Source organism: Haliaeetus leucocephalus, unplaced genomic scaffold (assembly GCF_000737465.1).
Source record: "Haliaeetus leucocephalus isolate CR32 unplaced genomic scaffold, Haliaeetus_leucocephalus-4.0 Scaffold162, whole genome shotgun sequence".
NCBI lineage: Eukaryota > Metazoa > Chordata > Aves > Accipitriformes > Accipitridae > Haliaeetus > Haliaeetus leucocephalus.
In genome coordinates this window covers 6,288,585-6,304,285 of record NW_010972598.1, presented here as the reverse complement: position 1 = coordinate 6,304,285, position 15,701 = coordinate 6,288,585, and the positions used below count along the sequence as shown (strand labels likewise).

Genomic DNA, 15,701 nt, shown 5'->3' with positions numbered 1-15,701 from the left:
TCACAGAACCATGGAATGGTTTGGGTTGAAAGGGACCTTAAAGATCATCTAGTTCCACCCCCCCTGCCATGGGCAGGGACACCTTCCACTAGACCAGGTTGCTCCAAGCCCCATCCAACCTGGCCTTGAACACTGCCAGGGATGGGGCAGCCACAGCCTCTCTGGGCAACCTGTTCCAGTGTCTCACCACCCTCATGGTAAAAAATTTCTTCCTAATATCTAATCTAAATCTACCCTCTTTCAGTTTAAAACTGCTACCCCTTGTCCTATCACTAGACTCTCTGATAAAGAGTTCCTCCCCATCTTTCCTGTAGGCCCCCATTAGGTACTGGAAGGCCACTGTAAGGTCTCCCCAGAGCCTTCTCTTCTCCAGGCTGAACAACCCCAACTCTCTCAGCCTGTCCTCATAGGAGAGGTGCTCCAGCCCTCTGATCATAGAATCACAGAATCATTTAGGTTGGAAAAGACCTTTAAGATCATCGAGTCCAACCATGAATCATCACCACGGCCCTCCTCTGGACTCGCTCCAACAGGTCCATGTCCTTTACCTATGCCAAAACTGTATTATGGTCTCTGATAAGTATTGTATTCACATGTCATTAAAACAGTAACAGCCAGACTAAAAATTTTTTCCCCATGATGAAAGTTACTCAAGGAAGAACCATGTGCCTCAAACACAACTGCTTTTGTCAGCAGGAAAAAGAAAAAAAAAAAGAAAAAGAAGAAAGAAAATTACTGAAAATCTTTTTTGTGCAGGTAGTTATAATAATGCTTGTTTTCAGTAAGTGAGAGATAAAGAGTTAAAATGAATATTGGACTATAAACTCTTATACAAACCTAATAGCATCCCTTCAGAACAAGCTTATTCTCAAATTCATTTCAGTTAGCACGGCTTTTCAAAGTGGACAAACCAACCCTCACAGAAACATGCTCACAGACAAATTGCCCAAGTTGTTCAGCACTGTTATTTGGCAAGGTCTCCAGCCAGATGGGTTTGCTAATGACTCCTGCAAGGTGCTTAAATCAGAATCTAGTGTAACACATGACTGCCATGTTTAATTACCCTGTTAATACAGCTTAATGGATATCGTTTGGTATGTAAGAGTCAGAGTTTTTGATGAAAAATACAATGACAAAATAGTCTTTTTCATATGAATGTAAGGATACCATGATTATCTGCCCATGTATAACCTTTCCTAAGAGCAGTCATTCAGAACAATTGTTACAGAACAGGCAGACATTTGTTCAACTTGGAAAACACTTCTTAGCCAGTGTGCCCTAACAATGGACACAGAATTTTACTTGCATCAGTTGGATATATCTTTTAACTATTCAACACTTTTCTGTAGGTTTGCCTGAACGCATTCAGCTGCTAAAAGGAAACTGGGATACAACCATGATCTTGAACTATTTTTTTTTCTCTCAGAAGGGTAACTCAAATGTGCTTATTAGCTTCATTTCATTTTGCAAAACCGTACTTTTTTGATGTAGACTTTAAGCTCAGTACTATAAACAAAACATCTCGCATATGCTAACACTGCAATTTAATCCTCAACTGTAGGCACAAGAAGATGGCAAGCTATTTGCTGCTACAACTGAAGTAAAGTAATATGAGAAAACTAGACCCCTTTTGAAAACTTTCTTTAGGACATATTTTCTTTAGGACATAGGGTAAAAAACTTTCTTTAGGACATAGGGTAAAATTTTTTTTTTTTTTTTCTTTCTCCTAGGTCACTAATCAATGCCTGTGAACAGCCAAAACAGCTTTTGTTCCTTGACCCATGAAGCTACCTCCTCAGTTATAGGACAGGACACATGAAAGAAATTAAGTTTGATAATGTTGACAATCCCCCCTTGGTAACAAGGGATCATGAGAGCTCTGGGGCGTTGGACTGTCTCTGGACTGAGAACCTAGAGGGTGGGCTGAACAGAGACCTGAGATATTACTGATGTCAGTGATTATAGATAATACAGGATAAAATAATTCAGGTTTAGATTTTTAACATTTATTAAAAAAGCAGGATGTATGTTCATTTCAAATTAAACAGTTAAAAATGTTAAAGCATACAAACAAATCAATTGTGTACTAGCAGCATCCAATTGTTAGAATTTTCTAGAACTCCTCAGTACAGTCTTGGCAAGCTAAAAATATTACAACTTGCAACCAACTGACCTCACCATAGTGCAGATAAAACAAACTTTATAAAAACAACAATTTAAGGTTAAATAAGCTTAAATAAAGGTGTTAAATACAAGACACTTGATCAAAGCTTCTGTACAAAGATAAACAAATTTGGCATTGTACAATTGATTGGCTGGCTCACACCATACATGATTTCAATAGTTAAGCAGTATAACTGTTTAGCTGAACATCAACTATACAAAAGTAACTGAAGTTGGGAGTGGGCTAACCCCAGTGAGCCATTTACAAGGCATGTGTATTTTTAGAAAATCAGAACACTGTTTATATTCAGGCACCATTTGTTCCTGCAAATAAATAATCTCTAATGTATCTGCATCCAAACTAGTGTTAAACACATCAGTGCTAACATTTTATAAACACAGCTTTGTGACTATTCACTATACCTCCATTCTTATTGCTATGACAATGTGGACTGTGGAAATAAAACTACTGTACATACAAAAAAATAGAGCACCTTTTAAACATTAAAGTATATGTCTGGTTATTCTTTTTATCTTACAATACTGAAGCCCAAGCTAATGTAAATTGCTTTAACATCTTCACCAGCGCACCTGAAATGCAGGAACTAAAATCCCAAATATTCCTCTTCAGGCAAGCCCCAGCCAGAGCATCTTCTAAAAATGTCTAAAATGACACTAAGGATTTTTTACATTCATCTGCACACAAACAAATATCTGCTATTCTCTGCTTTCTTCATATGAATTTAAAGACGGATTACCACAATTCTCTCTCCTTTCCAAATGAATAAAGCTGGATAGAGAATGTAGCAGAAACACCTAAAATGGATTGTGAACACAGTGAAATTATTACCCCGCTAATTCAAAAAATACAGCTGTTATATTGTTCAAATAAGTATCTTCCAGAGGCCCAGTCATTAGGGTTTTTTGTCTATCGTATTGAAAAACCATTCTGTAAATTTCCTCAGTTGAGCAGCTGCTGTTTGAGACTCCTCCTGAAGTCTCATGTTATCTTGTCTCAGATGCTGTACCTCTGCTTGGAGAACTGCCTTGTCCTGTTTTTCCTGGTTAACAAAGATACAAGTTGAGTAAAGTGAGTAGTCATGATGACAGCACTTATTTTTGTTGTTAAGTCATACTGCCATATTTTGTTGAGCTCCCTAATCTGTTCTGACAACTACTAACTGTAATTAATTCATTCTGAGAAAATACTGCAAGCTAAAAAGAAAACTGGATGCTACTTTAATACAAAAATTATAGTTTACTCCATTTAACAAAAAAAAAAATCAAGCACTAAAAGGATAAGAAGCTTTTAGCTATTACAAATCATATGTGAGAGCCCAAGTCATAACATAAGGAACTGATTTCAAGCATACGCTAAGGAAGAAAAATATCTAATTTCAAAATTTTCTTTTACACGATTATTTTCTTAATAAAAGCACTCTCGTTTCTACCAGTCCTGGCATTGTCTCCAGCTAAGAAATTAGTCAGCAAATGAGACACAAAGCAAGTCATTGATACATGATCAAGATACCACAAGTCAACGAGGATGACAAATCTGGAGTGTTAACTACTTAGCAATAGTACCTGGGTCCATATCCCTATCCTTTGTTAAATCCAAGGTACCATAAGTGGCAACAGAGTGACTAGTTCTTTCTGAGGTATGATTATATGGAGGACAGTTACTCTGGAGTAAAGACCCATAAACTAGTTAGCAGCGTGTTCACATAACCATTCCCACAGGACCTTGGGCACCTTAGTGTTCTGATCAACCCCTGAGCTCTATCATTCATTAGTTACACTAGCTAGCTTAACTGATGTACTTTTCTCAAGCCCTGAATGAACTCTGCATAAAAATACAACTATTAAAACTGGGAAGAAATAATATCGCTAATGATCTCTTGCCTTTCTCAGGTCGGTCTGTAGTTGCCGGAGGATGACTTCTAGTTGGTTTACTTTCCCAGTCAGAGTACTTGGAGCATGTTCCCTGTAAAGTAAACCACTACCTTCACTCTGGGTTAGCGAAAAACATTTTAACCCCTGGGTTTTGCAGAGTAAAACATTTAGTGACAGCAAAGGAAACAAATCAGTTTAGGCATAGTTAGGAAAACACAGACAAAACCAGCATCAGCAAAAGACTATTACTGGAACATAAGCCCATTGCTGCAATATCTGAAATATGACACTGCCTCTCATGCAAATCAGGCAGAAATTACTGTGATTTTAAGAAGGAATGTTTTAGGAATTATTTGCACGTACCCTCACAGTGCAAGTCAAACTTGCTGCTAAATGGTGTGCCGAGCATGCTTATTAACAAGCTGCTTTCTGATAAGGACTGTACTAATCTGAAGCAAGCTGCAGCAGCAATTATTGTAAACCAAAAGAGCTGTTAAGAGTTCTTTTGTCTGGCCTGCAGTTGTGTCATTTCCAGTGAAGGATAAACCTATGGCTTTATGGAGACAAATATTTTGTTTAAAGGTCAACACATATGAAATATTGCCACAGGTTAATCAAATGCATGACTGCAGGAAAATACTGAGACTAGCTTCTCTTTCCTGTATGACAATGAGCACCATGGGAGACAGGTTCATAGACTTTATAGATGAAATTAGCCATAATGTGAATCATTTTGTCTAGAAGAGAGAAGCTTTATATACAAAGCTGAATCAGCTGCTTCAAGCAAGTGCACAAATCTGACGGATTTGCCAATGCTAAAGTGGAACATCTTTACCAGTCTTTTGCAATCCTCTACTGATCACTAGGCTAGGGAAAGATGTGGACTTAGAAGTCATTACAATAAATGCGCTTTACCATGTAAGTTAATTTGTGTAAAATTGGTTCAAACTAAAATGTGATAGTCTAACAAGCAAGAAGACTTTTCCCTCCATTTCCTCTTCTTCCCTTCCTGCAGCTGAAGAGCAAAACCAAAGATGTGTTTTTCTTTTAAAGCATGCTAGTGGACAGATTATATTGTGGAATCTGTGTTTTTAACAAGTATACTCTTCACAGCAGGGAAGACAGGGGGAGAAAAAAAAAAAAGAAAAAAAAAAGAGAATAATCTCTCCCAGAGCACTGGGAAGAATTTGAAGAACTGGGCAGTTTGGCATGAAAATTTCCTGCAGCCCTCAGTTACAGGTTCTCTTGATTAATTTACCTCTGTACAAATGAAAAAATATGGATTTGCAACTTGCAAAAGATAGGTAGGAACACCTGTTCCAAGGCCTGAGACATTTGCTGCAGTTAGGGTTATTGCATACTACAGAGTTGAGCTCCTGTTATCGGTTCTATTGAAATGAAAATAGAAATAAGCATAACACAAATTATTGTATAGAAGGAATACAGTGAAAGATTTGATTAGCCAAAATTCTGCATCTAACCATACTCTGCATTAGAGGCCTATTCTAGTGAGAGAACTTTATCTGACTATATTACAAATTTTCTAGACAGAACTGCTCAGAGGTCGATTCCAAGAAACAAAATTTTTCAGAATTAAAGACATGATCAGTCAAGGTAACAGGTCTGCCATCAAACAGCAATGAAACATGCATACAGGCAATCTGACATGCAACATGAAGAGAAAATCTTTTCTTAAAATATTTTTGTAAGAAACACGCTTTAATTCTGACATACCCAGTAGCCTCAAGGAAATCTTTTCCATCTGTGGGACTCTCATCCAAAGGTAACTCTTGTGCTCCTTCCAAGCCCTGAGCTTGCTGCATATCATTCAAGGTGCAAAAAGATGCTACTCTCTGATCTGTAAAAAAGTAATGTAAGGATACGTTTAAAGCTGGACATATATACAAAATAAAAGGCTAATTACAGCCATTATCCTGGTTCAGTTAGAAAAATGGATGTAGGTTTCTACATCACAGCTTTGAAGATAATCAGCAGATGTAAAGTATATTCCAACTAGTTGGCTTCCCCACATCTGCATCCAAAGGCAACCCCAAAGCAATTTTTTGTGTCTATCAGCAGAGTAAGACAGATTGGTTTGGACCAGTTAATACTGATATGAACAGTAAATTGGTCTTGATGAAATCTGCAGAAAACCCTTTGAGAATTCAGGGTCACAACCAATGACAATAATAATTCAGCAAAAAGGTTTGCATTTTCCATGGACTTAAAGCCACCAGATTCCTCAGAAATCTGCACTGTTCATTTCATACTGTTTTACTGTCTCAAGTATTTGCAGAACCTAACGGTAATCTGCATACTTGAAAAACAATAAATTCACACTATTTTTATCAATTGAGTTTTTGTTATATATAGTACTAAGGCACGCTATTACTTACATTGGATTCCAGTAGAACATAATCTAACAAGCACAGATGTAATTACCTATGGATATACAGTGTGGTTGCCAAAATACATCAGTCACCACATAATAGAAGTATGCCATGCAGATCATCATTGCACAGAACAGGAGTAAATGATGCATTCATTAGGATTTAATTTGTCGTCTTTAAAAAAAAATAATCCATATTCTGTGGAGATTGATTTAACTTATTTCTGTCAAACAAAATCCATGTCTGTAGGCTTGTATAAATTCTGGCGATAACATGCCTGCCTTGCCCTTTCTCCCCTTGCTGTACCACCCCACAGGCCCGAAGCTTGCATTATCATGCAAACGTGCAAACATAGGAAATATTAAAGAAAGTTTACAAAAGGCAAAAGTCATCAATCCCAGACCATCACCTAGAAACGGCGTGTGATGACAGAACGGCCCAAATTCTTCATCTGAGTCAAAACCTGGAATAAGATTTAGAATGTTCCTATAAACAAGACAGTCCATCTCCACTGGAGCAGCTGTGGCCCTCACAGACAACGCACACCGTGGGATACTCCCCGTGCAACTCATGCTGCCTCTCACTCTCAGCCTTGCAACGTCATTTTTACACACCACTGACGTTACAGTAAAGCATGAGGTGTCATGCCCCATGTTTCTAATAGTAATACCCAGTATTGCGACACAACATGACAACTTGGCGTGACACATGAAAAGACAACCCTCCAACCTCTAAGCACCCAAACAGTGAATACAGGCCAGATCATTTTAACTAGGAAGGAAATTCTGGTTTAAAAGTTCTGCCAAAAGAAAATAGGCAATCACTAGAAAAATCTTTAAAGGGATTTTTTTAAAATGAATACTTTTAAGGAATAGCAAAGATTGACAATTCATTTATAATATAATGAAGAAAAGTTGCATGTCATTTTTTGTCCAGTTTTAAAGACCACAGCTCAATTCCCCTGCTTTTATCCTTACTTCTGACTAGTGATGGATCTCAGCAAATATAAACACGACTTTTCCATATGTGCTGACAATAAGTTGAGAACATAACTTTAAACACATAATCAATGACGTCATTTACAGATTTGAAACTTATTAAGTTGAATAGATTTAATTAGTATAGATAAACTAAAACTAGTTTTCCAGATCAAAGGCAGTACGTAGGCCAGGAACAAGACTGTGAAAACAATCAGTCTGACGTACATTTCTAATTATTGATTTCACCTTTATACTGTTCACATTTTCATTACCACTTGATAGCAGAAAACAAAGCCAGCAGCAAATGTTATGCTGTTGCTATTTTTTCGATGGCCAACAATACGTGACACGTGACATTGTGTCTCAGAGGCAATTCTACTGTAATATAAAAAAATATGCATTTTTCACTCTCTGCTGAGTAAGCTTAATTCAAGAGAATGGCCACTTGTCTGGTTTATTTTGTCAGCTGAGAAAATGTTTTGTCAGTTTGATCTTCCCAGCAGTATTTGAAAGCAGGTGCAAGAACAGGTACATGCAGCTGTTAATGAAATCGTGTGATGCCATTTTTAAACACAGTATTTTAAAATATTTTCTTATTATTTCAACACACAACAAAAATATAAAAACATGGGTGCTTGCAATGAAGTATAAGGTGTGGATTAACTTTTTCTTCCTTGTGTAATCCCTAATGAATTTCAACTCCACATAATTTAAAAATAATATTAACACTTAGAGTAGGAAATAATTGTTAAACCCTTTCTATTTTCCTAGTACAAATGAAATATATTTTTGCAATATTCATATCTTTATAAAATAATGAAACCATATTCTCATATTCATCAGGTGAGGAACAAAGTCACTACATGGCCACCAATAACCAGAAGTCTCCAGTCATATAACATACTATGTAAATCCCTGTGTTGCTCTTCAAAGAGTAGTTCCTTAATTTTCAAAAACCAGGTTAGTTTCAAAATCATTCTCTGAAGAAGTTAGTAACACAATAAATCTCTGTAATGACTAGTACACCAACAAGATCCTGGACTATATCAAATATCACCAATCACCCTATAAGTATCCATGCTTAGCAATAACTTCACCAATTTACTATTTAACTCAGAACTGGTTTTAAACCTGAATCGTGGTGAAGGTTGAATTTGTGCTTCAAAGAGCAAAATCTTCCTACTGATTTTTGTTTTATTTGTTCTTAACAGAATTGGCTTGATTTTATATTCACGAAAACGAACTAAAAGCTACCTTCACTGACAGTTAATTTTTTGAAAGAAGAAACAAGTGTATTTCTGACTATGATGCAGTAGACCTAAGTTCTGCTTCCCCCAAACTACAGGGACACCTCGTATTCAATTCAAGTGATATGTACATACTAAACAGAAGAAAATACATGTAAATCTCAGAGCTCTTATTTTTACCGGGGACATCCTTGCCAAACCCCACACAGGACCCATGCATAGAAAACTATTTGCAAAAATATATTGGTGTTTATATTAGAAGTTTAAGTAACAGCTGACTTAGCAAGACCAAAGATGAGACAAAAATCAAGTCTCACTCTAAAGTAATAGAATTGTACAGTTGTAACCACTAAGAATTTTAATTTGGATTTTCATTGTTCCAGACCACTAACAGAGGCGAGAAAAAACTCCAGACAATTTTGATATACTGGAGAGCAGAAAAGGCTAAAATGAGTATATTGCATGAGGCCGCTCTCTCATTATTAAGGCGAAGTCTACCCACAAACATACACTGACATATGCACTGAAGCAAAAAGCATTCCACATGCATGCACTAGAAATGACCAAATGTTAACTAAATATTTTCATTTTTTCTTTTTCTAGCAGTTTAACATACTAATTTGGTTAAAATAATTATCTCTCATGCTGAATGCTTCACTTCTTTCTCATTATGTTATGTGTAGCGTTACTCACATTAAGCTATAAAGATTTTGAACTGAAGTATTAAAATCATATTAATTATAGTAGCACAGATGTTTCTGCATAGATAAATTGGCAGTAAGAAACACTGGATTGTGATTGGTGCTAGTAGATGTTCACAAAAATAACCTGGGAAAAAAATCAGAAGTTGAAACCACCTATTTTAATGAACTAAATCAGAAACATCAGAGGGACTTTCTTAGGCTGTTAATTCCCACAATATGATTTACCAAACACTAAACAGGTTTTTTTAAGCACAATAAACCCAGTTTAAAGTAGCACAAATAGTACAAAGTTCTATTCATAATAATCAATATTTATGTTTGTGTCAAATCTCTTCTACAATGACAGTAACAGATACAGACATCTAGAAAGGCTTCTTTTGTTCCCCAAAACTTCAAAAAGATCCAAAATTAGCCATCAGCAACATAATACACATCTTGAAAGCCAGTCCTTCTTCCCTAACTTGGAGATCTATTGGAAGGATAATAGAAAAAGAGAATTAAAAATATACATTCTCTCCTTTTGCCTTATTCTTTTCTGACATTTTTGTTCTCCTTTTTTCTAATTCAGCTTCCCAATTTAGTCTATAAAGATATCACCATATCTTTATCTTTACTCAGTTCAACATGCTTTCTTTCATTTTGCTGCTTTAACTTCTCCTTTTTCACCCCAACTGCCCTCCCTAAAACCCTACCTCTTTTGATGTACAGTCACATCCAGTTCTGGTTTTTATTGTTTGCTTCAGGGATGGATACAAAATTATTACAACAGTGTACTTCTGGCATGTCAACTGCTCCCTAGTTACTGCCTCTCTGCAGCTCCCACCAAAATAAAAGAAGAGAACTGGAAGTAGCCTATCCATGCACAAAGGAAATGGAAGGGTACCCCTTGCTACTGACTGCATACATGCTAAAGATGATCTCTGGATAAATATCAGAGTCAAAACTATGTCCTGCAAAGGAAGGCAGTGCGAAGACTTAAAATAATGTTGCACTGTGCTCCAGCTTGTGGACACTGACCCTCAACAGGCACAGCTCAAGCAAAACCCCTTACTGATGCAGCTTCTGGAGCCGGTGGAGTTAACGCCTGCACAGCTCTCCATTGCGCTGGGAAGACCTGTCTTAGGAATAACAAAGGCTTTTCAGGAAAAGTTTGAAGTAAATATTCAGCTTCCCACAAAAGCTCTTGCCAAGCAAAAGCAGTGAAAATGAAATCCTCACAAAGTGAAAAGCATTATCATCATACTTTCAGTTAAAAAAAAAAGAAGTAATGACTTACTCCACCCTCATGGACCACAGTTTAAAAACTGCTGTTCTACATAGCACTAAGGCTTCAGTTGGATAAAAGCTAATATTAATTAACAAACAACCTAGTCAACTGTTCATTGGGGGGGGGGGGGCTAAAAATGAGACTGTTATTCTTGTTACACCCATGAGTAAACTCTGAGTACAGATGATGGTAGCAAAAGTGTTGCTATTATATTTAATTCTTAATCCAATTAATGCCAACATTATAAGCACCTAAAAAGGCTATATTTAACATTATTTGAGATACAATTGCAATGTAAGACAGACAGATGACGGATTGTGAGGCCCACATTATGGATGTTGAACTGATCAAAACATGTAAGTTGTCAACCTACAATCTAGAGAGATCACAGGACAAAAACCCTGACCTTGGAATCAGATTGGTAATTTTAATAAACCAATATTAAGAAAAGACCTTGTACAAAGAAAAAAAATAAAACTAAGTCTTGTATCTAGGTTCTAGAACAAAACACAACTTTGAAAGATCGGGTTGGCAAAGCTAAACTAGAGCACTCTAACGTTGTTAATTGCTTAAATCAGTATTAAACAAGTCCTACCCATTTTTTTATCTTTTTCATTGAAGGTTTTGGTGGGGGGGATATGATGTTTGTTTGGTGTTTTTTTGAGACAGCTCTCTATAAAATGTGATCATATTTCCACCCAGTTTAATAAAAAGACCAAAGCAGTTTTATATTCAGAAGTGGACAAACTTCAGAATCATCCACTCTTCTTGTCAAATTGATAGAATGCAGAACAGTAGTTCCAAGCTATTTTTAAATAGTAAGTTCAAGCAACTCCTAAGTCAACAACATTAAAATACACAAGGAAACTGCATCTGCTAATTCATATCCAACACATTCTCTCCAAGCGATTTTTTATATGACGTGCCTATCAGTTATTCCTTTTGAAATGACTTTCAAATTGCAAGACGCAGGATAGAGAAAGTTGAAAAAGGGCTTAAAAATTCCATTCCTTGTAAAAATTTCACAATACTATGAATTTACTCAAAATATTTTATAAATCACCTAACATATACACAGATGCCTCTATTGCACTCCTAAACAGAAAATAATTACCTTCTTTCATACAAAACTAGATTATTTACTACTCAAATTCTTACAATAATTAAAAAAAAAAACCCCAATAAAAAGTTTCTATCTTGCGACTCAGATCACCAGTTATTCGGCGTTATCCACAGATTTAGCTAAGATTTTTGCAATTAAAACCCAACAAGTGAATACTCCTTCTCCCTAGGATAGGCCACCATGGATAGCTATGTTGTTATATCTCTCTCTCAAATTCAAATGGTAATTACATTCACATTACACTTACCACAGTGAAATTATTTTAATCACGAAATTAAATAGCAGAAATAATGAAAATCTACTGAAGTTTTCAAAGAAAGCTAAAAATACAGGAGCATAACTGGTACACAGAATGACCTTTTGGTCAGCTGAACTAAAAGTTTTTATTAGCATTTAAAAATATTCTTCAAGCACAAAGTTACAGTTAGTCATTTACTGATCCAAATCTATTTTCAGTTGTTTAAGACGTCAACAACAAATAGCAGGATGTTCCCTGAGCAATCAAACTTAGAACTGCATGGGAACTGTTGTCAGATTCTCAGCATCACAGCCCTTCCTGCCCGCTACAACAGGGCCGTTTGAGCAGTACTGAATAGTACTGAATGCACATACAGTTAATCAGGTTAAGAAACAAAACAGGACTTTAGATTGCTAATCATCACCATTGGTTTCGGTTTTTAACAATGCCATTTAAATTAGTATAGTAAATAGTTCTGAAGAGCTTTAGATCAAATTGAAATTTAATCACTTCATACTTAGGGAAGGAATCAGGTACCAGAAAACCAATTCCTATGGTTTCTTTTAGTTAAAAAAAAATCTCACCTCTAACTTCACAGCCAGTTCTCCTCATAAAGACCTGTATCTTATATAATGACGACTGTGATAATGTCATCCTTATTCACAGATACCTCTGATTTCCCACACATTCACTAATGAGAGTAACACCAGTCAAGAAATGTTGGAAATTTTAGGACAGCACAGCGACCTAACCAAAACCCCCTGAGGAACAACAAAACACAAACATTCAACTGTATATATTCATATATCCACTCAAACCAACATCTGCCTTTCTGTGTTTATACATGATGTGTAGATTTAGCTCTCAGAGCAGCAAATGAGGTTTTTTTTCTTAGTTAACCTGGTCTTACAATTTAATAATGCAAACCTGGTCTGTATCCTGCAGCTCAAGTTCTGCTACTGGAAAGTATAGCGTACATTTTTGCTGTTTTTCAAGGGCTCATTATGAAAACTGAGAGGGACTGCAACATCATTTGGACTACACATACAAGTTCATAAACACAACACAATAAGCTCAGGGAAGTTTTACTCCCAGTTTCATTTTAAACATCTAACTTAAATGCTCTGAATCTCTCCTTCAGAGCACCTGATTTTTCCAAGTGATTACAGAAGGAACTTAGGCCCCTAAGTGGATGAGCTGTATCTAAGATAGATACTAAAAGTATCATGAATACCCCAAATTTTCAGTGACAATCTTCCGCACTGAGAAGTGATACTGCCAAAAGAACTAAAGGGCTACGGAGGCAAACACTGGACTTCTGTAATTCAAAATGTGGCTACACAATATATATTTTGAAAAAGAAGTTTGTGTACTGAACATTGATCTTTATTCAGGTTTTCCTGTTACCTTCAAACGCTCGTGCAGCATCTACCAGGTGGGACCAGTCTAGCCCTGTGGCAGTGTCTGGCAGGGGCATCAGGCCAGGATCATTGAATTTGGCTTTATCAGATAAGGACCCATCTGAGAACCAGAATTCATCTAAACAATAAACACAATAATTAGTCTTCCTATAACAATGATGTACAATTAATTTTGAAGCCATTATAATGAACTGTAAAAAATGTATAAGCAAAAAGTGCTTATCTTCATTTCTCTTGTTTCTGTCTTTTCCTGTTCAATACTCAGTACGGGTGGAACAATTTTTAAACTTTGCCAAAATAAGATGGGAAGGGTTTCTAAAGTTTTTTTTGTGCCACTTTGCACACAATGTGTTCTTCACATTTTCATGTGAATGCTGTGTGAGTAGGCAGCATTCATTCTTAAAGCATACCATATTAAACAAAGCATACCATATTAAACCTGAGCACTGAGCAGAAAAGTTGCTAGATACACAAAGTTATATTTTTAAGAAGGCTGTGAAACAACATACAAAATATTTACATGCAGAGTTTTATTCTGAAACTCAAATATTTCAGTTCCAGAAGTAAATTTAAAAATATCACCTGCTTTTCTTTTAATGCATTTGTAAATTCTAGCCTATATCCAAAACTCACTTTCACATTGAAAATACTACCCTATTAGTCTAATCTTTGTAGCTGTACACCTGAGGACATAAGACTTGTGTGCTGGTCTCTAAGCTCCAGAGTGAGCAGTAACACATTGTATACTGCAGATAGATTGTATATTAATTAAAATGTATACACTATAAAGTTAGTTCAAACACAGCTTTCAGTTATGCAGTCTTTTAGAAAGGTACCATGAACATACATCTTGGTAGAGGAGATGGTAATTTTCATAATTATCTTAAATAGTTTTACATTTTCCTTATCTATCCAAAGCAATCTTCACTCTGATCAATGTGAACAGATTAAAATCAATACTGCTGAACAGGCACACAGAGGTTCTTAAAACTAAACATAAACCAAACACATTATTTATAATCATATTTCATTTTAAACATAAAGCTAGTGATACAATATTGTACTTTTATTACATAGTATAGTCAGGAAAAAAAGAAATTTTGCTTCAGATGTATCTATTTCTATTAAATAAAAAGGTCAAAATAGTAATTTTTCCTCAAATATTTCAGAAGGAAATTTCCATCTAGTTATTCCAGTGATTCAGAGTATAAAATTTATAAAAATCAATGAAGGAAAAAATGCATACATACAAGTGAAAGATACATTATAGTTTAAGAAAATGGCCTGTTGTCATTATCCTGATACCAATGAAAAAGAATACCAAAGTCCATTTGAATTAAAGATTTCTGACCTAAAAATCCCAAAGCAGTAGCCTGTTACAGAGCATTCTACTCCATGGAGCAATGATTAGAGCAGATCATATTCTTTGCAGAAAGCTTGTTTAAAAAAAAATAATCAGGAACAGGAAAGTGAAGGAGGTTTGCAATCCTCTGTCAAAAATTAGGAGTCCCACAAAGCAAAAACAATGCAGAAGAGGTAGAAATCCTGTTTACTGTGGAATTTATCTTGTTCTACATCTTATATGAAAAATGCAGTATTGTCATATTACAAGTGAAAGTGGCTTGACAAATCTTTGTAGCAATATCTTTCTCAATACCCACTCTTAGTTTGCAAAAGTGGATGTTATATGAAATGGGAAATGTAATATACAAATATAGTCTACCCATACATCTGTACTAAGATTTTATTTTCAGTTCCTTATAAACATACACAAAATCTTATCTAAGGTTACCTTGGGGTGCAAATACATTGGAAGCTCAACATTAGAGCAGTCTCTGAACTTTGGTATATGACCTGGGAATTATAAGAACCTTATTTATGCAAGTGCAAATGTTTTTCACATCCCTGTTGTGGAAAATAGACAGAACGCCTTATTTGAAAGGCTGGCAAGCCAGCTTTTGGTTGGAGACCAGCAGGCAGGCCCTAAGGGACAGCCCTTGCTTTTGTGTGATCAGCCTACAGAGCCTGATTGTGAAACCTGTCAGGAAGATGCCTGTTCCCAGTGCGATTCTGCTGGCTTTCCAAATTAAAGTGTAGGAGTGACAAATTCACCAGTAGTCATCCTTCATTATGCACTGTCTTTGTGAGAACCTCAGTTCACCTTAGGGTGGATCCTATTCAGTCCCGCATAAGACCTGACAGAGCAAGTCAACTGCAGAAAGCCTGCCAGAGTAGAGATTTGAATATTGATAGCTCTGAAAACGCAAGTCCTCAT

At 36.1% G+C, this 15,701-nt stretch overlaps 1 protein-coding gene across 1 annotated transcript in view; it reads right to left on the bottom strand.

The window, feature by feature from the left end:
* Window positions 1-1,984: 1,984 nt before the first annotated feature.
* SIPA1L2 (signal-induced proliferation-associated 1 like 2) overlaps window positions 1,985-15,701 on the bottom strand; it is an 87,289-nt gene continuing 73,572 nt past the window's right edge. Inside the window, exons 17-21 of the mRNA XM_010562652.1 lie at window positions 13,413-13,544; window positions 6,856-6,909; window positions 5,791-5,914; window positions 4,066-4,147; window positions 1,985-3,224 (exon numbers count right to left, since the gene is read on the bottom strand). Coding sequence (XP_010560954.1) covers window positions 3,078-3,224; window positions 4,066-4,147; window positions 5,791-5,914; window positions 6,856-6,909; window positions 13,413-13,544 — 539 coding nt within the window. The 3' untranslated portion in view covers window positions 1,985-3,077. The remainder of the gene's footprint in view (window positions 3,225-4,065; window positions 4,148-5,790; window positions 5,915-6,855; window positions 6,910-13,412; window positions 13,545-15,701) is intronic.